The sequence below is a fragment of the Amphiura filiformis genome, chromosome 4, assembly GCF_039555335.1.
Source record: "Amphiura filiformis chromosome 4, Afil_fr2py, whole genome shotgun sequence".
Lineage (NCBI taxonomy): Eukaryota > Metazoa > Echinodermata > Ophiuroidea > Amphilepidida > Amphiuridae > Amphiura > Amphiura filiformis.
The window spans coordinates 73926778-73951103 of NC_092631.1; the positions used below are offsets into that span (position 1 = coordinate 73926778).

At 37.8% G+C, this 24326-nt stretch overlaps 1 protein-coding gene across 1 annotated transcript; it reads right to left on the reverse strand.

Annotated features, from left to right (window-relative positions):
* Positions 1–2217: 2217 nt before the first annotated feature.
* Positions 2218–24326, reverse strand: LOC140151402 (protein-glutamine gamma-glutamyltransferase K-like). The gene is made up of 16 exons (XM_072173729.1): positions 24193–24326; positions 18547–18730; positions 16701–16883; positions 16302–16556; positions 15086–15204; positions 14366–14473; positions 13990–14164; positions 12421–12559; positions 11737–11840; positions 11471–11607; positions 8385–8496; positions 7339–7436; positions 6094–6277; positions 4892–5052; positions 3428–3564; positions 2218–2930 (listed from the first exon to the last, which is right to left on the reverse strand). The coding sequence occupies exons 2-16, from the start codon at positions 18716–18718 to the stop codon at positions 2786–2788; spliced, it is 2229 nt and encodes a 742-aa protein (XP_072029830.1). The 5' UTR covers positions 18719–18730; positions 24193–24326; the 3' UTR covers positions 2218–2785.

Below are 24326 nucleotides of genomic sequence, written 5' to 3' on the forward strand. Positions count from 1 at the left end.
AACTTTCTTTATCTGTGTCAATAATAGAATATTGATTTTTATCAAATTGAATACATCTCTACATTTTGAGTTTGTACTTCAGCACTGAGCGATCTAGCGATCGATTCCTAGCCAATCAGATAGGACTCCTTTTCTTGCATTCGGTGAAATACCAATCGCCCGTTGCTCACCAACGGAGTATTAAGTTGCAAGGAAAAAATCTTTATAATAAATGGTGTCGACACTGTGTTGCAGTCAATTATACTTAACATGTATTGATCAGTTGTAGTTAATCAAGAGATGCTTCTTCCTGTGTCTACAAGTGTTTATTAGTTCATTTCTTTTGTTCAGTGAATATCTTATATTGTTTAAATTTAAATTATTATTTCTTCTTTTTTTGGTGCAGCATCATAATTGTATAATATAAAAATACAAAACTCAGCTGGCACGGTTCAATTTCATACAACAGGTAGTTTCAGCTTTTATGAAGGGACCTAGTCATCATTCATGTACTTAGCATATATTAAATTAGTTTATTGTCAAGACTTAATTGAGATTACTCAAGATGTCAAATCCCTGTCTTGGTACTAGGCTAAGTCTCCAGTATGCTTACATGAAGGTAATGGGCTATTCCAGTTGGAATCCATACACCCTATGGAAGATATGACCTTAATCTCCCATACGAGGGTGTAGATATCAAATGGAGTCACCCATTGAGGTAAGCCCATTTGAAATTCACACTCCCTGTGTGGGAGCTTATGGTCATGTCTTCCATAGGGGGTGTGCGGATTTCAAGCCCAATACCAGACAGCTGCTAACTCAAGCCTGCCATGATTTCTACACCCTGTTAAAGACTGAAATAGCACCACTACTCCCTATTCCATAAAAATACAGCATTAATGTTTTTGAATTAATTAAAAAAATATTATCCTGTTTTTTGCGAATGAAACATAGCTAAATTCTAATCATTTATTTAGTTCTAACTGGCAATGAAAGTTAAATTTTAATATTTGGTCAATTTGGGGAAATAAGGGTCAAAACCATGCATTTTTAGGGGTTTTTCATATTGTGGGATAGGCTTTTACGACGGGAATTCATAACAATTAGTAGGTTTTTTTAGCGGGTTCGCCGTCGGTTTAGAACTGTCAAGCTTTCATCAGGAGTAGCTCTGACTTCTTCAGGACAAAGTACCTAAGAATGAGACATGTAGACCGCCCCTTGTCTACTGATGACTCTGAAAAGAGCCGTTTGCTAAAGACTGCCCCTTGTCAACAGAAACTAGCAGATCTCGCCTATCTGCTGATTTTGTAAGTTTTGGTGGCTCTGAAAAGAACCGTTCAATGAAGACTGCCCCTTGTCTACAAAGAACTAGCAGATCTCGCCTATCTGCTAATGTAAAGGTTTTGGTGGCTCTGAAAAGAGCCGTTTGCTGAAGACTGCCCCTTGTCTACAGAAACAAGCAGATCTCGCCTATCTGCTGAATTTGTAAGTTTTGGTGGCTCTGAAAAGAGCCGTTTGCTGAAGACTGCCCCTTGTCAACAGAAACAAACAATCATATGCTGTGATAATCAAGCCTAAAGACTTGTACAAAGAATAATTCAAGTTATATGCATTCTAACTTTTGGAAAACACATTTTTTAATATTTTCCATAATCAATTATCAGAATAATAAAATATTAAAATTTTGAGCTCACTCTTAGCCTATAATCAAGATTTGGAATGCTTAGACTCGTGCCAAGTCTTAGAATTTTGTGACTACAATTGTAAGAAAACTATTTTTAGACCAAATTAGAACTAACTAAAGGATTAGGATTTAGCTATGTTTCATTTGGTAAAACAAGATAATATTTTTTTAATTCCAAAAAATTAGTGCTGTATTTTTCTGGACTTAAATACAAGCTACACCTATGCCATATAAGCACACTTTAAAAGTACGGTACACAGATATTGAAACAATAGAAAACTACAAACAGGTGCAAATTAATCATTATTCTGAAAAGACAAAAAATTACTATTATTATTATTATTATTATTATTATTATTATTTACGGCATTTATAAAACGCCTTTACTAAAGGACAATGCAACCTTAAGAAATACAAAAACATTTAAAACAATCAAAATTTAAAAATACAAAGACATAGCATAATCCAAAAAAATAGTTTAAAACATGATACATGTACAAAGCAATGATTACCATCCTAAAATAAATACCAAAATGAAAACATAAACCTTATATAATGAACAGAAGTAAAAAACTGTTTTATGAAACATAACTGATATAGTAGCTAAAAAACATTTCTAAAAACACAAAACACTTTAAAAAACAGGAAAATCAGCAAGAAGGCGCTGAATTATAATTACTTTGATGGGTATGTTTTGAGTTGTTTCTTAAAAGCATGAACTGAGTTGCATTCACACATTGATGTTGGGATGGAGTTTGAAAGTCTTGGTGCAGCTGCCCGAAATGCATTGTCACCATAGGTGCGATGAATGCGTGGAATTTGGAGAAAGTGTTTATTTTCAGACCGAAGATTAGTTCCGACAGGTGAGTAATATGCGAGAGTGTTAGTGAGGTATGGTTCCTGTCCTTCAAAGATATAACAAACATAAGAGAATTTGTGTAGTCGAGTCTAGACAAAATAAGTGTGCGTACAAGATGGTGACAGCTGTCAATGGTGATAAAACGGCGAATATGGTACACATTCCTGAGATGGAAATTAACAGATACCATTTATATCATGAACATCATGATCAATTACTCATTCTACTCAGTAGACCTGAATACAATAACAGCTGCCACCAATTTAAGCTGCTAATACCACCAAGTCTGCACTACCCCTGACACCCGCAAGTTTGTTGGACTTGAAGCTCACCATAAGAGTACGGGTTCCGGGCTTTTTTGGTGTCAGTTTGATCTTGTGCTCCACCTTTTCGCCCACCATCACATTTCTGTGTGGAAGAAAGACAAAATACACAGAGGTTATGCTATGGTTGCATCATACGGCAAAAGTGGTCATTTTCATAAATGTAATTATTTGTGCTTTGCCCGTTTTGGGTGGAGCGCAAAAAAATTCTGTGAAAATATCCACTTTTTCACCATGTAGGCATTGTGTGTAATACAGTACCCAAGTTTGAGATGGATTTATTCATTTAAGACAATGGGTCCTTGTCCTTGTAACAGTACATTTATTATTTCTGGAAAAAAATATGGTTTAGAGATTAAAATAATATTTAAACTGAACAAGGATGGAAATAAAAGATATGAATTTTTGGTTTTAGTATACTCATATCATGTCATAGAAGATATGCAGGTCAAATATTTATTGTAGCGGATATTGGCACAAATGTTTTATTCTCTAATAGCTACATGTATGCATGCTGGTTTCTTTTTTTTAAAATGCGGTTTTTTTCAACCTCTAACAATGTTAAATATATCAATTTTATACCTGAACTTTTCCTCTTTATAGCTTTCAATACCAGGTCCTTCCACCAGGAATTGGCAGTTGTTGAGGGTATAAGGCAGTGGGTTGGTAAAGCTCACTTTAGCATAGAATGGTGTGCCTGCAGTGATGTCTCCTTCAGCCTGCAAGTAACATTAGAAATATGTAAGGTTAATTTGCCTGCAGTACTGTTTTGAGCATATGCGCTGTATGGGAAGACAGTTACATAGAGTAGTAGCAGAGTTGTCTAAGTACAGACAACTTTATAATTAACTTCCCTTACTTCCTATACTAAGTTTGCATGCACAAGTTTTATTTGTTTGCTTTCATTTTTGCACTTATTACATTAGACTACTATTTCATAAACTGCGGTTTGGGCTATAAAGGTGGTAAATGAAGAATATCCGAATTTTGGCTCCACATTGAAGATGTCAGTCCTTCCTACAGAGCAAACGTTAGTAAATTACTAGCCGTGCATAAATGTTGTACAATTGCACGGGGCACTCCACGTAGTACGCGCAGTACTTTTGGATGCATTCATTTTACTTGCAGGTTGATGCATTTATATTGGCTTGCATTTTCCAACATTTTAAGGACCGGATTTTTCTCTTGTGTATGAAAAAGGTTAATAAATGCGTATCACTTGTTGCTCGAGAAAAGGTACAAAATAATGCACTTGTACTGAGATGTCGATGCGTCAAATGCACGGAAGGCTTGTGCATTAGCCGCATCAACATCACAGTATGCATTCATTGTTTTGTACAATTTCACTCCCAACAAGTGAAACACGTTTATTAACCTATAATTCTTCTATTTCTCCCAGCAAATCAGGAGTCAGATGCAAAAACAAAAGGTCGTTGTCCAACTAGCCCAACTTCTGATGAATTCAAAACTACTTTGACATTGAGATTCCGGATTCTCACATTTCTAATTACAAACCATGTTTAGGTACTTAAGTTAGCCCATCACCGATTGTGTTAGGGCACCAGAAACTCAACTACAGAGTCAAATGACGTCACCTGCATGTAAAAAAAAGGCAGTGATTTATAGTTCGCTACACACAGGCAAAACGCCTAGACGTTGATCCACAAGCCTCAGCACACACTAAAGGTTGTCGCTGACCACTACAGCCCCATATCAGTCCATAAACAACTCAGGGACTTTGCAGCTTGAAGATCGCACACCCTACACATTCCGCAATTGACCTTCGCAGCCAGGATCAGCTCCCCAAGTTTCATACAGGTTACAAGACAATTAGCAGTAAGATCCTTGTCTAAATTCAAGCCAACTCAATTTATCCAAGAGCGCGTACTTAACCACCACCAGGGTTCAAACCTGCAACCTCTCGCACCATAGTCGAATGCTTTATTGATTGAGCTAACATATGATTGCTTAATTCAATAGCTAGTGAATTACTGTCGCAATGGTAAAAATGTTTCTGATATTCCTGTCTAGAAGCCTACCACTTACCGTTATAGTTATATCTGGTTTATCCAGGACAGTAGCAAACTGTCTGCTGATCACCTGTTTGGTCTCTGACACTTTGCCCATCACAAAGAAACTAAAGCCAGCAAATTCTGTGAGCTCCGGCAGATAGTCATCGGCATCACACTTAATAGACACAGTTTTACCTGAAAAGTTGGTTGTTAAAAGAGAGAGAATAAGATGGCGCCTCATCATTTTGGACCTCTGTCATTTTACAAATAAATAGTGTCATTAATACTCAAACACAACTACTTACTTTACAAGGGGTACAAGGAAATTGCCTCTGGGCATTTCTAACCCGGGGGCGCCACTCATGTATAAAAGTTGTAAGCATCTGCGTGAATTGAGTTTCAAAAATGAGCCTAAGCGAGGATGTCAAAATGTTGTCAAACTAACCCTAAACGAGGATTTTAATCAAATAAAAACACCCAAAGCAATGAATTGGCTTGGAATTTGCCCCTAAAACAAGAATAGACATTGCATGTGTCGGTGAGTGTAATTAAGTGATGATGATTGACTATTCGGCTAATCTAGCTTGGAAATTGCTTGGAAACCATTCTTTTGTGCCGAATAGCTTGATAAATGTCACCACTAATCGCTGTTAATTGGGTAATTAAAAAAAACTACCCTAAGCGAGGATCGTTTTTATAAAAACACCCTTCTTCTAGTAAAATGAGTGTTTTGAGACCCTAATCGAAGATCTTCGCGGATCCTTGTTTTGCTTTTCAAGACCACCGTAAATCAGTGTTTTCTTTCATGCGGATGCTTACAAGTATAATTCTGAGTGCCCCCCCCCCGGTTTTCTAATGGGGCCTGAGAGCTCTTAACCAATTTCAAACAACTTGCCTCTTGCAGACCTATTATTTCTGGGGTTTTTCACACTTTGCACATATTTTTCATACATTTCACAAAATCAGGCATGAAAACTGGTCATGAAAAAAAACACTGAAACATTTTGACCAATGCGAAGCGTATCGAGCGGAGCTTTCACGGATCACAGCCGGGGGTCAAGGGGCCCAATTAAGTCTTCCCTGTACTTTTTTGTGCTTTTTGCCAAATGTAATAAATAAATATGGGTTCCACTGCCAGACTCTCAAAGGCATGGCCCTACCCATACCAAATTTTAGTACACCCACCCCCATATTTTATGTACATTTTGACAATAAAAACAGTGTATATACACATACTTTCACCGGCGTCCAAGTTGACATACTTCTTCCTCTCCACCACCCTGGTTTTCTTGATTCCAGTGTAGTAGATAGTACTTCCATTAACTGCCAGGTATATTTTGCGTGATGAAGTAGCATTGTTGGTCATATTTACTGTAACGTTGAAATCGGTACCAATCATTGCATACTCCGGTAGCTTAACCTGGGTTATCAAAACAAAACCACAATTACGTAAGATCATCTGTGTTTACAAAAAGTTACTGACCACAGTAGCCCAAGTGTTTTAATTTGCAATGTAATATGGTAAATGGGGTACAGCAATTCATAAAATAGACTAAATCCTCTCTATTGTTAATCGCTGGTTGACATGAAACTAAAAGGACTTTTGATGAGCTGATATTTTGCCAGACTACCCCACTCTCTCTAGTCCGAAGGGTCGCTAGTCCGAAGGTTCTCTAGTCCGAAGGGTCACTAGTCTGAAAACCAAATTAAGTTGCTAATCCGAAGGTTCTCTAGTCCGAATATAGAAAAAGGGTTAGGATAAGGATTAGTGTTTAGGGTTAGGGTTAGTGTTAGAGTTGGGGTTTAGGGTTAGGGTTAGCAAGCCTTATTATATTTGGACTAGAGAACCTTATTTATTATTCGGACTAACGAACCTTCAGACTAGAAAACCCGATATTCGGACTAAGGAACCTGTTTCAGAATTCGGACTAGCGAATGGTAAATTACGTGTACGGGCTAGCGAACCTTCGGACTAGAGAGCCTTTGGACTAGTGATCCTTCGGACTAGAGAGTTGTCACCCTCAGATCAAGCCAAGACTGGTACACTAGTTAATCATCTCCACACACAGCTGTTGATTGCACACAACAAATTCAAAAAATGTTAGAATTGTACCACATTTGCATGACCATATTTGGAATCAGCTTGACAATATGCATTAATGTACGTACAAACCAGCCTAGTAATGGTTCAGTGGTTCTTAAGATCTTTTTCAGTTTTTTTTTTTTTTTTTTTTTTGGTTCTTTTTAGCCCTAACTTTACAACCAAGTATGCTAGGGATGTAAGGATTCCACCAACAGCATATTTGTTACAGTACATGTTGATGATGATTAGAACTCAATTTAAAAAAAATTGTCTCCTTTGTCCCAGTTGAATCGGATTGTCCCAACCTAGCAAATACAAAACATTTAATTATAACACAATTATAACCTGTTTTTAAAAACACTTTGCATTTGCTGGGGAAATGCAGAGTTCTTGATTACCTTGAATTCTACATCTTGTTTGACATCCTTGATGACGTTCTTAGCTCCTTCCACATACTTGCTAGCAGTATACACAGCGATACGCTCCAGGTTAGACCCTACAAAATGGTATGATAACAGTAAAGAAGATGTACGACTTGAATATCAAATAGTCGGAATAGGTATTCACGACCCACAAATTTGGGTATCTGCAGATTCACTGTCTGCCATATTAAATCAATTGTATGACAACATAATTACAAGATTCCTAAATAAAATTTAGGACTTGAAAACTATGAAAATATATATCAGAAAAATTCCATCCAATTTGTATGGAGTTTACATCATTTTTTATGAAATGAATACTGTAAAAGTGGAAATTTCCGCGCTACGTTTATTTTCATGCTTTTCGCATTCCAAGCTGCTACCAGGAAAATAACAATGTGTGAATATATTCCTTTTGTGTATAGGTTAATGCAAGGAAACTCAGAATGGCGAATTTAAACACCAGAGAAATAGTTCAAAATTGGCAAAACTATAGCGGGAAATTTTCATGAGGTTTTATTTTTGTGCTTTTGGCAATTAATTTCAGAACCGTGAATTTAAAAGCCTGCTACATTTTTCTTTTACTCATAAGCTTTAAGCTTTAACACTACTATAGTGGCTCTTATCTCAAGTTGAGAGTAATGCCATGTTTGATTTCACAGTGGTAGATTTGAATCAGTACGTTTACACGGTTGTCACACCATCGTAGGGATAAATCGCCCTTTTAAGAGTGTGTATAGTTTTCTGTATACGCCCCGTGGGATTAGGTTAACATGCTCGATTCAAATCTCCAATTGTGAAATCCAACATGGCATTACTCTCAACTTGAGACGAGACAAGACTATACATGCATTTCTGTATAAACGCCTTATATCATAACCTTCATCATCATCATTGCTCTTCTCAATGGGAACAAACCAACAATAATTGCGGTCCTTCTCACACACCTGTACTAAAACCTTAATGAACTTCAAAATCTTTATACAAGACAATAATGCTTCTTGCAAGCAGCCGCTACTCACCTTCACGAAACTTGTAGTCACCAGTGATATCATGGCGCTCATCTTTACCCACAGCCTTGGTACTGATCTTGATTCCTACCTCATTAGGATCAACCCAGGATACAGTTGGAGGCTGTGAACGTAATATAATGTTTTAACCATGGTACTACCGCCTTTCTAAAAGTGCCCCTAAATTTTGTACGATGTTGCTATGTGGATAGGGTTTTTTTTGTCAAATTGGCTATACAAATGGGTAATATTTTGGCTTTTTTGGTTACTAGTACCATGGTAAAAGTCCAAAATTGCCATTTTTTGGAGGCTACTATATGTACACACTTCAATGAAAGTTCCTCTTTGCATTTCACCTTATTTCTTCAAAAAATACTTCACGACTGAAATGGGTCTTGGCATATGTCATCGGTCGTAACATACCAACAGCGACTGAGAATGAACGCAATAAGTGTTTTCATGCATGATTGGGCTCATATTGAATGAGGAATAAACCACTTTAAAAGCTGCCAAAAAGTACAATACAGTATTATTGAGCATAACAATGCTTAAGGTTACGGAGGGTGAAAATTCCACTCAACTTGTCTTTTGTTTTTTAATTTTTATTTATGAAGTATATGTATATATTAAACATCTCAGAGATGTAGATTGAAAAAATTGTATCAACAAATTATTTTTTAAATTATTTTTGTGTATCAATATTTGCTCTAGATATCCCACAGCACTAATTCTTTTTTAAAGACAGTTCTTGTTTTAAGGGGACACTACACTAAATCCTTCCGCATTTGGTGTAACTCATGGAAGAAAGAGAAGGTGTGAGGCGCTATCATTTTCTTTGGAAGGGGGAATCCCAAATATACATGGGGGCCCGTGGGTTAGATTTTAAAAGGTATGCCAACATTTCCTGTCCTCCTCCCCTGGCCCTGCTCTCGGCCAGCCTAACTTTGCCAATGTGGAAACTTTAAATGGCCTAGATATTATGATGCAGATTTGAATGTTTCTGTAGTGTTTCCTAAGCCTTATAAAGATGCACTGTAAATGTTTGCCAAAAACTGCTCCCTCTCCCCATTCTACCTTCCCCAGGACTCATAATTATTATGCACCTAGTTACTTTATTGTATTTTCACATGTATTTCAATGGGACATTTATTTAGTGATGTGCCCCTTATAGTGATTATTATTCCAGTGCATGAACTGGCAACCCTATCATTTTCATTTGATTGCTAAATTCACTGAAGCATATGCACAGTGGAGCATGAGTATTCAACCAGCACTATACTAGACAAAATCAATAAAATAAGTACTATCACCTTGGCCCTGGCAACACTAACTAGCATTGTAAACAAGTTAGCACATGGTTTGAACATGATAATAGATAGTGTGGAAGTTTTGGCAGAAATTTGTCAATTTCTGCAAGTTTTGTGAAAATCAATTGATACTTCCCATGCAGTAAGGATTATCAGTAGTAATACAGGAGCACTGCACCTGGAATATTATGGGATTGTGAATTGATACTGTGAAATAGCAGAAAATGTGAGTACTTGAAACTAAATGTGTGGATATCTCAGAACTCCATTTTGGACCATTTGGCCTGATATGCTGAGATGAAATAAATTATTTTTAATGTTTCCGTAGCTGATTCATAAAATTTTGATATGCATGTGTCAGCTGATACTTCAAAGAAATAATGTAGGGAATAATTGTGTCAATATATTGGCACACTAAATTAATATTGTTGTTGCAAAAAAGACGACATTTACCCCATCATTTTCATTGACATTCTGTGAACATGGAAGCTTACTGTTTTAAATCAGGAGGACCTATCGAAAGAATAAATAGGTACATTATTTCATTGGTTTGTTTGTAACACATATGCTTGAAATCGCAATGAAATCGGACCCTCTCCCCATATTTTCCTGGCCTCTTTCCCAAAAATCCTCATGCTCATGAAATTGAACACAAATTGAAACACTTACAAAGTACATTTGTGTATGAGCTATGACGTTAAAAGTATTACAATAATAATCATTAGAGTGTCAACTTTAAGATGAAGTATGATTTTTAGGCCTGCCATGTTTATTTTTTGAAAAACAAAATATTTTAGGTGGCTACGTGCAGCCAATTTGCCTACACAAAAGTTCAAAATCCTGTATAACCTTAATAGCGTGTGTTTAGTGTAAATGAGGCGTGCCACTCGATGCTGTGCAATATGGCATCCCACTCCTGTTTTATGAGATGTCGTAAGTTGACAAGATGGGTGTGCTCATCAACTCTGAGATCCAGGGCCAGCTGCAGCCGATCCCACAGATACTTGATGGGTTCAGGTCTGGGGAGTTTACCGCTCAAATCATATGCTCCCTCCATGAACTGATCGACAAGCCTTTCCCTGGCATTGTCGTCCATGAAAACAAAGCCATTACCCACAGTCCCAGCATAGGGAATCACATGGGGTTGCAATTTTGGCGTTTAGGTTGCCATTGATGTGAACGATATCGGTTTTCCCTCCAGCACAAATTTCCCAGTCACAAATTCCCCAGTCGGAACTCTTGCTCCCCCAGATTTCCTTAGTAAAAACCCAAAATTACAAATAAAATTCCCCCTTTTTGCAGCAATTTTGGGCATTTATTGTTTTTTCCCCCTCCCTGAAAATTCACTTCCCCCCCCCCCCATGCCCCACTGTAAAACATTTCTGGTGCAGCCACTGGTGTTGATTCCCACCCATAACATTGCACTCCCTCCTCTAAATACCGTCACAGAAAACACACAGCAATGCAGGGGAAACACACGCTAATAAGCACAAAAATACTGTATTACACTATCTGGCACTATATTTGCAAAGCTGCATTCTGATTGGTGAGTAAAATGAAGAAATCATGTAATTGACCAATCAGAGGCAATGTTAGATCGGCAGGTAGTGCTCATGGGTTTAATCTGCAATACTTACTGCTCACTTGTCAATCAATTCATGAAGGTAATTGCACCATATATAGCTGCACTGATTTCTGGGAATTGTTTGTCAACAAATTCTAAATAGGATGTCCACCACAAGCTCTAAACCCATTTGGGCGCGCTGGCAGCAAGTAAATATGTTTCCTTACCTTACGTGAGTCTTTTGGTACAATCCAGGTGACTGTTTCTGCATTGACCTCAGCAAATGCAAACTTGGTGTCATAATCAAAGTACACATGACCTTTCTTGATTGCTGTCAGAGATGCTGGCCCCATCTGGAATACACCTATAAAAATAAAAAATTCAAAAAAAATTGGAAAGTACATGTATACTATTTTTCACTGCACATGGCCTCAGCTTCACTATTCCTTGGACTAGCCTCTTCTTACTCTACCAATCTCCCATGCCTCTTTACCTGAACTTGTTTCTTGTGGTGTGGCATCTACAGCTTGCCATCCTCCATAACCCTCAGGAAGATCTGGTCGAGCCATCCAAGAATCATTCCATACATGGAAATTCCTGTAAGTCAAACAGTATTATCTTCTTTAGACAAGTTTTGTGGATAGAAGGAAATTACTATGATTTGCTGTTCTGATAGCACAGAATGACTAATGGTTACTCACAAAAAATTGAGGAAGTCAATTTAGTGCAGTTGGTAGGGCATCAGGCTGAATTCAGTGCAAGAGGTCCTGGGTTTGAGCCCTGGTGTGATTGGAAAATGTTCTTGTGAAAATAACAGCGCTAACTTAAAATTCCCCTGGATAAGGAACTAGCTTCCAAATTGTGGTCAGTGAAAATCGGTAAAGTGTGCAAGAGGGCATCGTGCATCAAGAGATACGTGTGCTGTATAAATCAACTTACATGACAAGAGTGTTAAACTAAATAAATATATATAGAAGATAATATATTAAAAATTATGGTGTTTCTGAAAATCATCTGAAATTTCTGAAGCCTCTATGGCCTCAAAAATATCATTGAAAAGTCTTGGTGCAAATTTGCAACAGATATGTACGTTGTACACAACCCCTCACATTTTCTGGTCTGAACGCATAGCTACCATTGTTACATACTGATCGCGGTATAGACTTTGTCAACTTACCATATAGTGTCTTCATTCAGGTTGTCCAGAGCATTACCATCCTCATCATAATGGTAATCCAGGGTCAGGTTGCTGTCTGTGTCGTGAGCCGACTCAAAGTTGGTCACAGTACGTGTAGGGACACCCAGGGCCCGCATAACTAGAAAGAAATGACAGAAACGTCATGAAGCATTGCTGACATATGTGACCCGTTCTGACAAAACCAAGAACAAGTCACATTTTTGACATTTAATGATTTGAATACAAATGTAAGCACAGGACAATAACCTTCAAAATGATACCAAAATGATATGCATAGCATCAATACTTTTTAAGATATGGATAATTTGGTAAATGATACCTTGATATTTTTGCCGAACTGCTATTCTGAGAAATTGGATAATTAGTTTCCTGCTTTACACAGGATTGAATAGGGATTATCATAGTTCAACTATCAATTATTGATTAAATAAAGTAACCTCTTTTAATAAGAACTTACAAGGGTTTGAAAGTCCACTCAGTCCCAAGGTCAAATACCATGAAATTAAGAATTCCAAAATTTGATTTTGTTTTTATGGGAATGTCATGTTGGAATGTTTTGTTGGACTGGGAGCTGGTATGTATTTAATGAAGATAAACAAATACAATGCTATGCAAATATGACACTGACAACTGGACATTAATACACCACTTGGGAGTTTTCACCATCCAACCAAAGACACACACACATTGTATTCAATTTACCAATGAACCTTAAAGCTGTTTTGACCATGCAGTGAGGACCCTACATCCCCCAACTGCAGTCGTTGTTTTTAAATTGTTTCCATGCTGTTTTTGATCTTACAGTCCACGGTACTTGTGCGTCTGCTCTTACACAGAGATTTTTCAAGTGTGTCCTCAAATTGGTGTTTACAAAAGCAAATACACCCTACACATACACACTCAATACTTGCAAAGACCTGGGGGTGTGTGGGTGTGTGTAACGTGTTGGGTGTGTGGTTGTGAGGTGAGGAAAGTCAATCTCTTTGCATATATTGTTTGTTGTAGTACTAATTTTGGTAGTTGTAGGTCAATTATTTATTGGTGATATTTGGTGAGTGTGATGGATGTAAGTGGGTGTGAATGTGTGTTGCAGTTGTGTAAATGTGAGTGGCAGCTTGTATGAGCGAGCAAGGAAGGTTATTTGCATTTGATGTGTCTTTGCTTAAAAATATTGTCAATTTATATTTATATGCCATTTATTATTTAGCTTATATATTTTTATATGTGCAATATATGTAATTCAGCCTTTGGCTGCGAAGTGCATTTTTTCTAATAAACCTTGAATAAATAATAATAATGAGGACCCATAACCTTTTTCTATCTAAACGAGGACCTTGCACACCTGGAGCTAGGCTCCAAACCGTTACACTGGCAAATAAGACATGGCTTTACAGGCATTTTTATGTTATTTGCAATATGCTGGTAGGTAAAGGGAACCATGGCCATCCTCTTTTGCTGGGTGTCCTCGGTTACTCTACTATTTTTGATTGTGCATCCTCGTCTACAGGTCTTTACAAATACACCAATTCAACTCACACTAATACTTACTAGTAGTAAAGAGACTTCCAAACACCCAGCATTGAGCATATTCTACTGGTTTTCCAGTCTCCATATATTTCTTGAGGATAGCAATGCTACCAGTCCACAGCGATGGATCCACACCATCCGCATAATCACCGCTCCAACTGCCAACGAGTACACCATCTTCATCCTGACTGTTAAGCTACAGAGGCAAACGCCCAGGACAAACGGTAAATTGATGGTGAAAATCTGCACATTATCACACATTTAATTATTTTTTTAAATGCAGTGTTAGAAGGAAGTCAAGATTTATAAGGGTCCTGAAGTCTAAAAATCAACAGCCCATGTCATTTTAACTGGCTTTTTGTCCGAGAGCCCGCCTTATTACGAATACTATACCTACCAGTGCAGACATGGTGCGAGCTATCATGACAGGATTTCGGCGATGCCGGTAAGCCAGTCCAGATTTTTTGAGCAGATGGAATGCACACTCCAGGACGACATCCTCAAACTACAATGAGAAAAACAAATTAACACATTGCTGTATGACTTCTTACATTGTGCTGAGGCTTGTGGGTGTATGGTTGTGCGTAGTGCACTATATACATCACTGGGCTTTCTGTAATTATTTTGTTTTTTAGATAAGACACTGATTCAGTTATCATTATTATCATTCCTCATTGAGAAAGCTTCATGATGCTGAAAGTTTAGGAATTGTCGTGTTTCACCACCCCATGACGTCATCAATAAATTTGACCTCCTAGTGAAAAAAAAGTAATGAGATAAAATCGCATTGAATGCCCTGTCAGAAATAAAATTTCTCTTAAAAAAGTACAAGTAGCGACCAAGATGATTCATTAGTCTCTATAATACTAATCATGTTTTACCACCAGTTACATATTATCATTGTACGTAGTAAACCTCTGTAAAAAAGTATAGTGACAGGTGGTGAAACACGATTAGTGTCTGGGATAGTATCAAGCTTGATGTTTCATAATTATTAAATAAACACAGTTTAGTCAAAACAAGAATTTATTTATTTTTTTAATTAAAACTATATAACATTCTGTCATATTTTGGTTTATTCTGTATGCATTTCAACTAGGATATTGCTGCATCTCACCTGACCCTGATACCAAGGGAAGTTGCCAATCTTGTACCGGGTGCCTTCATATACAAGGTTGGTCTCATTCATCACATACTCATCTCTCTTAGCTACGTCTGCCATGTATACTCCATCCTCTATGAAAAGAAATACAAAAGCTTTTTATGACTGGAACTAAACATTCTCGTGGTCAGCCTGATGTCTTGAAACAGCGGAAAATGCTCTGAAAACCCTGCATGGGGAATTTCAAGCTAACTCAATATTTTTCACAAGAGCATACTAGGCACCGCCAGAGTTCGAACCTGCAACCTGTCGCACCATAGTCGAACGCCTTAACGAGTTATAGAGTTAATAGAGTTATATATAGTGCAATTTTTAGTCGGTAATCTTTCAATATAATATCGCTGGGTGAGCCAGAGTGATCACACTCTGGTCAAGTTAATTCAATCAAGTTAGTTCAATTAACAAGGCATTCGACTATGGTGCGTGAGGTTGCGGGTTCTATAACCCTGGCGGTGGTTTATTATGATCTCGTGGAAAAAGTTACCTAAGAATTCCCCTGGAAAAGGAACTTACTGCCAATTGTCTTGTTGTAACCCATACGAAACTCAGGGAACTGATCCTAGCTGCGAAGGTCAAATATGGATGTCTATGGTGTGAGCTTCTAAGCAGCAAAGTTCCCGAGTTGTTATAAATGGTATATGGAATGATGTGGGGCCAAATAGTGGTCAGTGACAACCTGGCCTTCACAAAAAAAGGGGTGAATATACCCAATCTGGACCTTTAAAAAACCTTACAATCCAGGGGCTTCTGGGGGCGCTGCCTCCTGGACCCCCGATAAAGTCACCACTGCACCGTACCCATTATGCTACTGCTCTAACTCAGAGAGTCCTCAGGCTCCCTTAACATGTTAGCACTTCATGATCAGTGAAATTTTCCAGTTGGCGCTTCAAATAAACTAGTTGAGAAGACCTGGTCTAGACGTTGTGCCTGTGTGCAGCACACAAAAAATGACTCATAATTTGTGTATTGATATAGAATGGCATGCACACAGTAGGCGCAGTACTTACGCTAGTTGCGTAATGCATGACTAGCATGTGCTTATCTGAATTTACACAAGCATAAATTGGAACCGAATCATTTTCACTTAAGCTGACCAGACTATATATCGTGAATTTGTTTTTATGATAGCAACATCTTGGTTTTGAAGTGAATGAATTGAAAATAAACCTACGTTTGCACCATGGATTGAAGATCATGAACACCTCGGTTGGATGCTCAAACTCAAATTCAATCCCCGATTCAGTGGCGGTGTTGACTTCCAGCTTATATGGCCCAATCAGACTATCAGCTGATGAATACACAGTGAGACAAACTTTACTACCCTCAATGCTTGTGATCTGCAGACCCCAATCCAAGTTGTCTTTAGGGGGTGCATCAACGGCGTAGACTGGGACACGAGTTCCGTGACTGATAATTGGACGGCCACCTGAAAACAAGTAATACAATTGGGATATAAGGGATGAGGATCAGAGAACTATTTGACTCATTTCGTTTTGAAAAGTTGCCCCTTGCATGGGATTGTAAGATTTTAGCAGAATGTGAGTTCTAGTCTAAATTTAATGATACTTACCCATACGGAACTCCAATGAGATCTTGTCTGAATCCTTCATGAAGTCTCGGTGCAATGTGACCTCCATGTCAAATGACCGGCCACGTCTCAGTACCATTTCTTCTGTTTCATACTCATCCGTATGGTGAGCCTCCATGTTCTTCTCCATCAGGACGTCAAGTTGAAGCACCTTTAACTGCTTTTCTGGTAGACAAAAAAACAAAACAATCAGAAATGAAAAAAAAAATAGATTCTATTTTTGACAGTTAAACTTCATCCTTATTCTAACCATAGTCATAAAATTAAACATAACTGTTATCCAAAGTACCTCCCAGTCCCCTGATCATCAAGATATTCCATCTAAATATTCAAAATAAGAGGTCAAAGGTCAACTTTCATTATATACTGACCGACCCTAGTGTGCTTGATGATCTCATCAAATAATGGACTCATTGAATTACTTCATCCAATATCCTTTCATGTAAAGTAAAATGAAATTGTTTCAATGTATCTCACAGGAAGCACTGAATAAAGTGACAATAGTCAAGGGAAGTTTTAGTCATGGACTTGGATATTCGTCTAATCTATATTATATACTTCATTAATATATTCTTGTTCATTGATTGGTTAAAAGTGGATCACATGACCAAAAATAGTTCTACCATCATATCCTTATCCGTAAATAGTACCTCTAAGCCGTAAATAGTATTTTCATACATGTCCCGGATGAGCCGTAAATAGCACATGTACCTCCAAGCCGTAAATAGTACTTTTGACCATGCCTTCCGCATGCGCGCATTCGATGCGACGGAACAGTTCACGCACGCGAAACTGCCATAGCGTCATTTCGCGCTGCTGTAAATGGTTAGCCCGATTTTCGGGCTATTCGATTTTTTGAAGGGTAGGTTATGCTTAAATTGGTCGTGCTGTTCACTCAGGATAGAAGCGGGAGAGTCAAAACGTCGAATGATTTTCTTTTAACAAATCAATGAACAAAGAACATATTAATGAAGTATATAAAACAAATATATACTGCCTTTATTCGAAGTTCTGGTTAAAACTATGGTCCCTCGTTGAGATCAATTAATACTATTTTCCTTAGTACTATTGATCTCACCTCGGGCCCATTATTTTAACCAGAACCTCTCATGGCAGTATATATTTGTACCGTATACACTTTTCGTCATATACAGTACATTTCCAGCTGTTACAAAGCCAACTTTCTTTGAATATCAATCAACCATAATCAACTAACTACTGCTCCTCTGTTAGAAATTCTTACATGTAGGGGACAAACCAAAAGTTTGATGACATCCTATAAATGAAAGTCCTGGGGGTCAGAAAGTCTGATTATGTTTGTAAAAAAATAGTTAAAATATTGGTCAAAGTTGATCTTTTCAGGCTGGAACTTACGTTTGAACAAAACCCAAACTTTTCACCCACTATTGACAGTTCACCTATCATGGTCGTCGGTCGATAGGCAATAGGCATATTCAGAATCATACTTCCAGACATATCCCAATGTCATGAGCAGAGATGAGGGCCCACTATGTAAGTCACATGTATAAACCTCTCCTGATTGAAAATATACCCTTGATTAGTTACCCTCAAGGATATCAACAATCATCATTCTGATGATGCCTATTGACCATGATATGTGAAACCGTCGGAAGTGAGGTATGTGATGTATGAACATCTCAAAGTTCAGTCTTAATATAAAACCATCATATTATTCATAATTGAATTACATGTATTATTCTGTTGATCACCCTAAAGTGGTCAAATAAAATCATTCCTACAATATAGGTCTATTTTACATTGTTTAACCATGAAAGAAAAATAATTTTGAATTATTATATTAATTCACCTTTCTTTGGTGGCTTCTCAATAATGACAGGCTCTTCAGGAACCACTCTGCGTCCCGGTTGGCGAAGCGCCCTCGCAGATACTTGTTGGGAACCAGTTGGGTATGGTTCACCATCTGCATTATAGCCAAAGCGGACTGGCTTATTTCTGGTTCTTGAAGATGAACGAGGCATGTTGAAGTAATGCTGAAATTAGTAGCAAAACACAATTTATGCATAAATAGTTTTATAGCCTACATGCTCATTGATTGGGGAGAATCAAAGATTCTCATAAAATGCTGTTGCCAGAATCCATTTACAGATTCTAGCAGGTGAAACAAACCCCTGCTAAACACGCATTTAAAATAAAAATTAAAAAAAAAAATTGTGCCAGTTTGCCGGAGCTCCATTTCTTTCTTTTTTTTTTAAATCACTAAAAATCACATAATTCACTGTGAATAAATTAATGAAACTTTGCAGCACAGAAGTGATAGAAAACAAAGACTCTCACTGAGTCACTGATGACAGAATGTTAGGGCTCATATTGAAATACCCTACCACGTTTTCACACAGAAAGAAGGCAGGATTCCCCTCGCTAAGCGCGCGCCTCAGGAAAGCTTGGTCATAAAACGGATGGATTATATGCATCAGTGATACACCCTGCCCAGGATTTTAATAAAAGAAGGCTAGCATAGGAAAGCTGCAGGATGGCACACACCTTCCTGTGTAAGGGAATTTCAATATGAGCCCTTAAAATTCATCATTTTTATACAGAAAATATTTGAAACTGAAAGTGATACTTTCCTTTTCACTTTTCTATTGTTCAATACCGTACTTCAATTAAATGTCTGCATGAATAAATAATTTTAGATAAATGTAGTCATGATGAAAGATATTCATGTTATCTTTGTGTAAACAGTAATACAATAAAAGCAACTCCTACATGTAGGGGCAAGTTGCCTTATAATGAACGCCTCCAAAGACTTAGATGTCACCAAGTGTCTCTGTGGTGTGTACGATGTTGATCCCTTCAAATATATCAAGATTAATTTGCGTCATGCAGACACTCTTAAGGGATCTGGAATGGCGTTTCGACAGTATTTTTGTGGGACATGAGAGCACATCAGACATATCGAATTGCATTCTGAATACTGAAGAATGTCTTTCTGATATCAAATAATTTTCATTTTTGAAATTCACAATATAATACAAATTTTATGACAAATTATTAAAATTTGATATTTTTCACATTTTGATATATAACAGTCCTCAAGTAAATTTTATAAATCTAATGACATATTCTTAAAGTGTATGTAGCTGGGAGGAAAAGCCGACAATCAATTGAAAATTTTGACCTTTCATATTGAAAATATGGATTTTTTTCACAAAAAGACCTAATTTTTTTTTGTTTTTTGGAAAAAATCCATATCTTCAATACGAATGGTCAAAATTTTCAATTGATCGTCGGCTTTTCATCCCACCTACATACACTTTAAGTGTAAATCATCAGATTACTGATAAAAATATCAATTTTTAATCATTTGCCATAAAATGTGTACTACATTGCTAATTTCAAAAATGAAAATTATTTGATATCAGAAGGACATTCTTCAGTATTCAGAATGCAATTCGATATGTCTGATGTGCTCTAATGTCCCACAATAAATACTGTCCAAACGTTCATACCCCACCCCTTAAGTTCATCATTCATATGCCAGAACTGACTTTTTTAATTCACTGTTTTCAATAGATTTCCTGTTATTTACCCTCTCATGTCAAGGACCAACTCTTGATGAGTCTTCCTAGTTTTTTACAAGCTACTAAAAATACTTAAATGAAATCAGGTGGCAGGTCCAGAACTAATCCTGGTTTCTTTTTTACCTTTTTGGGTGCAATAACTGTATTTACTTTCTATACTTTTGTTCTTTTTATAGTTTACATAATTTTTATTTTAAATTTTTATATGTTCATCAGTCAGTGGCCATGCACGGAGATACCGCTCTGTTTTGTATGCTACAACTCCGCGTGCACAGGTCATTTACCGGGCGGTCAATTTTTCAGACCTATTTTCATTCAACGAATGTGGCCGATTGTGTTGGTCAGATTTCACAATTTTGGTATCAATTTGAAGGGAAAACATTTTTTACTATGAAATGTTCATAATTTAGTAAAAATCGTGAATTTACTTGCCATTTATGTGAAATATATATCTTGTTATTTACATGACGACGAAAATGTTAATTTCACCATTTCTCGCCATCCAAGCACATCGAAACAAATATCACACTTTTGGTAGAGTTTATACTTCCATATAATTCCATTTTAAACGGTCATAATCTAATCATATGAGCTGCCTGGCCTGGTGGGAGTTTTGCTCTTTCGTCCGGGAGGGGGGTGTCTCTCAGCACTTTTTGTTGTTTGTGTGTTTATTGTAGAGAGCCATAAGGTTAGCCACTTTGAAAGTTGACTTGTCATACGTCACTGTTTGGCTTTCCCTGTCAGGGTTCTCTTGTTTTCCGTCCTGTTTTGTCAATTTCCTGCTCCGAACCACCCTCTTGGGGGGTTGGCATCTGCCCAACAGCCCATGTTGCTCAGTTCCCACTGTATGTAGTGCTTATAAAATACTATTGGTGAATTTTGTTTTGCGGGTCCAGTAGTTTGCTCGCGCTTTGGACGTAACATCGGGAGACGTCATTGGTGATGCGGTGTGGGCTGGCAGCACTCCTACTCTCATTCCGGATTGTGCAGTACTTTGCGGTGGTTGGTCATCATGATGTGGTGAGTGTGTCCCTTCATCGCAGTTGTTGGCGTTGGCTCAGCTCCCTTCCAATCGGTTTCTTGGTTTTGCTACGACGCGGGGTCTGTGATGGCGGCTTGTTTATGAAGGGACATGATCACTAAGTCATGTGTCTGGCTGGCTGCTGCGAGGAGCTGTGCGCTCTGGAGGTGGGAGTGGGGGTGTTGCTGGTTTGTCACGTTGCTGATAGGGTCTTCCGGTCGGGGGACGGGAGTGAATTGTTGGACCTGTGAAGCAGGGTTTGCCAATAGTAGTATGATGATATCTAACAGTCCTGATCATGAACTTATTCAAGGGGCTTATTTAAACATTTCTAAATATCTAAATTGTATTTTGATGTAGTGCTTTTGAATGTGCAATATATGTATTTTATGTTTTCTGGTGAATAAAATGAAATGAAATGAAAGTAATAAATACATAAAAGCATGTCAAAAAATTTTGGTTGTGCCTGACTCGTCGCCCACCCTGCACGCTGTGTCCGTCTATTGATCATAATCGGATAAAGATCAATATAATGGTAAATTGCCGAGCCGGCAGACCTTTGAAACTTCCTATGAGCCCACCTCTTGAAGGGATTATCTTGGATGACTACTTTATTATCATAATTCATATGAAGGGATTACCATACAATACAATTACAAATCAAATACTCAATGGGCAATGAGTCAGGTTTGAACGTGATTATCATGTGATTCATGGCATTATGTCTGTTTAAGCATGGTAGGTATTATAGAAGGAGGTTCCACAGAAAAATCCTAATCCACTCAATAGGCTTAAGCCGATTACGCTATTCAACGCGAGTCATCACTTGAATGGATTTAATCAGTGCAGTCCCTCAAACACGGCCTTTGATGTTTATGATCGTTATGTGACAATATCGATCATCTATTTTAAAATTTAATTTAAACAGACCCCCCCCTAGGTGAACCATTACCGGAAATGGATGGTATTAGTGCCCTTTTGCATCGGTCACATGATCTTCGATTGCGTCATTGTGTTTCCGAGTTCAAGTTGATTTACTAGCGAAAACCTGATCGAATTCCCTCATTTCCTTTTTTTGTTTTTTTTGTTTTTGGTTGATTTGTATGGCGCTTTCAACTACTGAGGTTATTTGCGCCAGTACTCACTCCTTTGTCAAGTTGCACCTGTATAACTCCATTCAGTCACAATACATAATTTTCTGCTTCACTGCATCTTATTTATTTCTATCCTCTTCATGCCTAGCACGTTGATATCTCCTAAGTATCTGCTCGTACACTAAAATCCAGATTGTTCCTCTGTCTGCGTGGTAAAAACCAAACGGTGTCTCTTCAGAGCCACACCAGGCTGAGTCAGCCGAGGAAGGGCTAAAGCGTGGTCAAATTGCTTTGCATGATCCTACGCTAGCTTGACTTCCTCGCATCCAAGCCTGTTCCCCAGAGCCCAAGTTAGCGTTATCCATCCGACACCACGTGGAGGTTTGGGTTGAGTTGCCCGCGAGCAATTACTTTGCCAGCTCTACGGACCTTGCCGGACCCTCATTTCCTTCCAAAGTCACGGTGAATTTATGTATTTTTTCTGATCATGATTAGTAATATGTGGCGGGTGTCTGTGGGACTTTTAAACCAGTGGAAATGATTTGGCAAGGTTTTCCAAGACTGGCAATGTTGTTTCTATGATCCGCCAAGCTTGACCATTTTCCTTTGTTTATGGTCACGTCCACAATGCTTTGTGGGTAAAAATGACGTCATTCTGCTTAGAAGTCGCGATAACGGTGGTTTATAACCGGCCAAGCTCAATAGATAAGAAGCTTAGCAAATCGATAGTGCACAATTCATACCTGATTGCTCAGTATCGACTCATATAACGATCATAGTACAAAGGGAACTGGGTTTGTGAATTCTCCTTCTATACAATAATACCTACCAACCATGGTTTAAGCCTCGATAGACATGTTCACATTCCTTATTATAGAGGGTGACATTCAATCCAAAAAGTTTGGACCAAAGCAGCTCAAAGTCAATGGCTTAACTGTGTAATCCCCATAGGGAAATACAAAAATGTTCAATTTGGACACCAGAAACTTGACGACGCAGTCTAAAAAGTGCCGGTACTTTATATCCTTGAAAAAGAATTAGTCAGCATGCAGTGAAAGTTAGATTTCATAAAATAAATTCGCCTTTGTGTAAAATGGATCGCCGTGGTGAAAAATGATGCATTACATGCTTTTTTTGTACAGTAAGTAATTGTAAGGCATTGTCAATGATGGTCGCAGAAAAGTGCAGTTTTTAAAACAGACATTTGCCCATAACTTCGCTAATTTTTGACCTACAGACATGGTTGACCCCTCATTTTTTAAGTTAAATAATCACCTTTTTAAACAAAATAATTTCGATGTGAAATATCCTACTTGAAAATTTTGTGAACATGCCTAGCCTCGAACTAATACTCATGAACTTTAAAAAACTTATAGATGGCATTCGATACATTAGAAGATTCCATAAAATGTTTGGAGTTTGGACGCATGAAAGCACGTTTGTATTAAGCATGGTCATGAGGTCATGATAGTATACTAAAATGCAGAAAACCTTTGACGAGCGCGTATTGTAAGGATACATGTACATCGCGTATTTACTGCGTTGCACGCACTTGTCTCTGATTGGCTGCTGAGGCGATCTGTTAATTGTTGCCAGTGGAAATTTATGAATGAACTGTGCGCCGACGCGTTGTTAGCGCCGAATTTGCAACATCACGGTAGTCGCGCTCGTAAAAGGTTTTCTGCATTTTAGTATACTATAGTGATGGTATGGTATTACAATGATTAAGCTTACCTGTCCTGGGGGGCAGAAGTGCTGCAGCAATGAGTTACACAGAACAGGTGCTATGGTCTTACCTCTAATATTCGCGTCACGTCACGTCACGTCACGTTCACTTCACATTCACTTTTATTTCGGGTTAGTGACTACAAAAGTTCCAATTTAAAAAGATATGATAATTTTATTGAAAAAGTTATGATAAAATCTTTGA

Excerpts from the sequence above, each read along its gene's own strand:
- LOC140151402 (XM_072173729.1), bottom strand. The coding sequence starts at position 18,718 with ATGCCTCGTTCATCTTCAAGAACCAGAAATAAGCCAGTCCGCTTTGGC. Across the intron at positions 15,205-16,301 it reads CTTCAATCCATGGTGCAAAC|AGGATGGAGTATACATGGCA; the intron begins GTAGGTTTATTT and ends TTCTTTTCATAG. Across the intron at positions 11,608-11,736 it reads ACCACAAGAAACAAGTTCAG|GTGTATTCCAGATGGGGCCA; the intron begins GTAAAGAGGCAT and ends TTATTTTTATAG.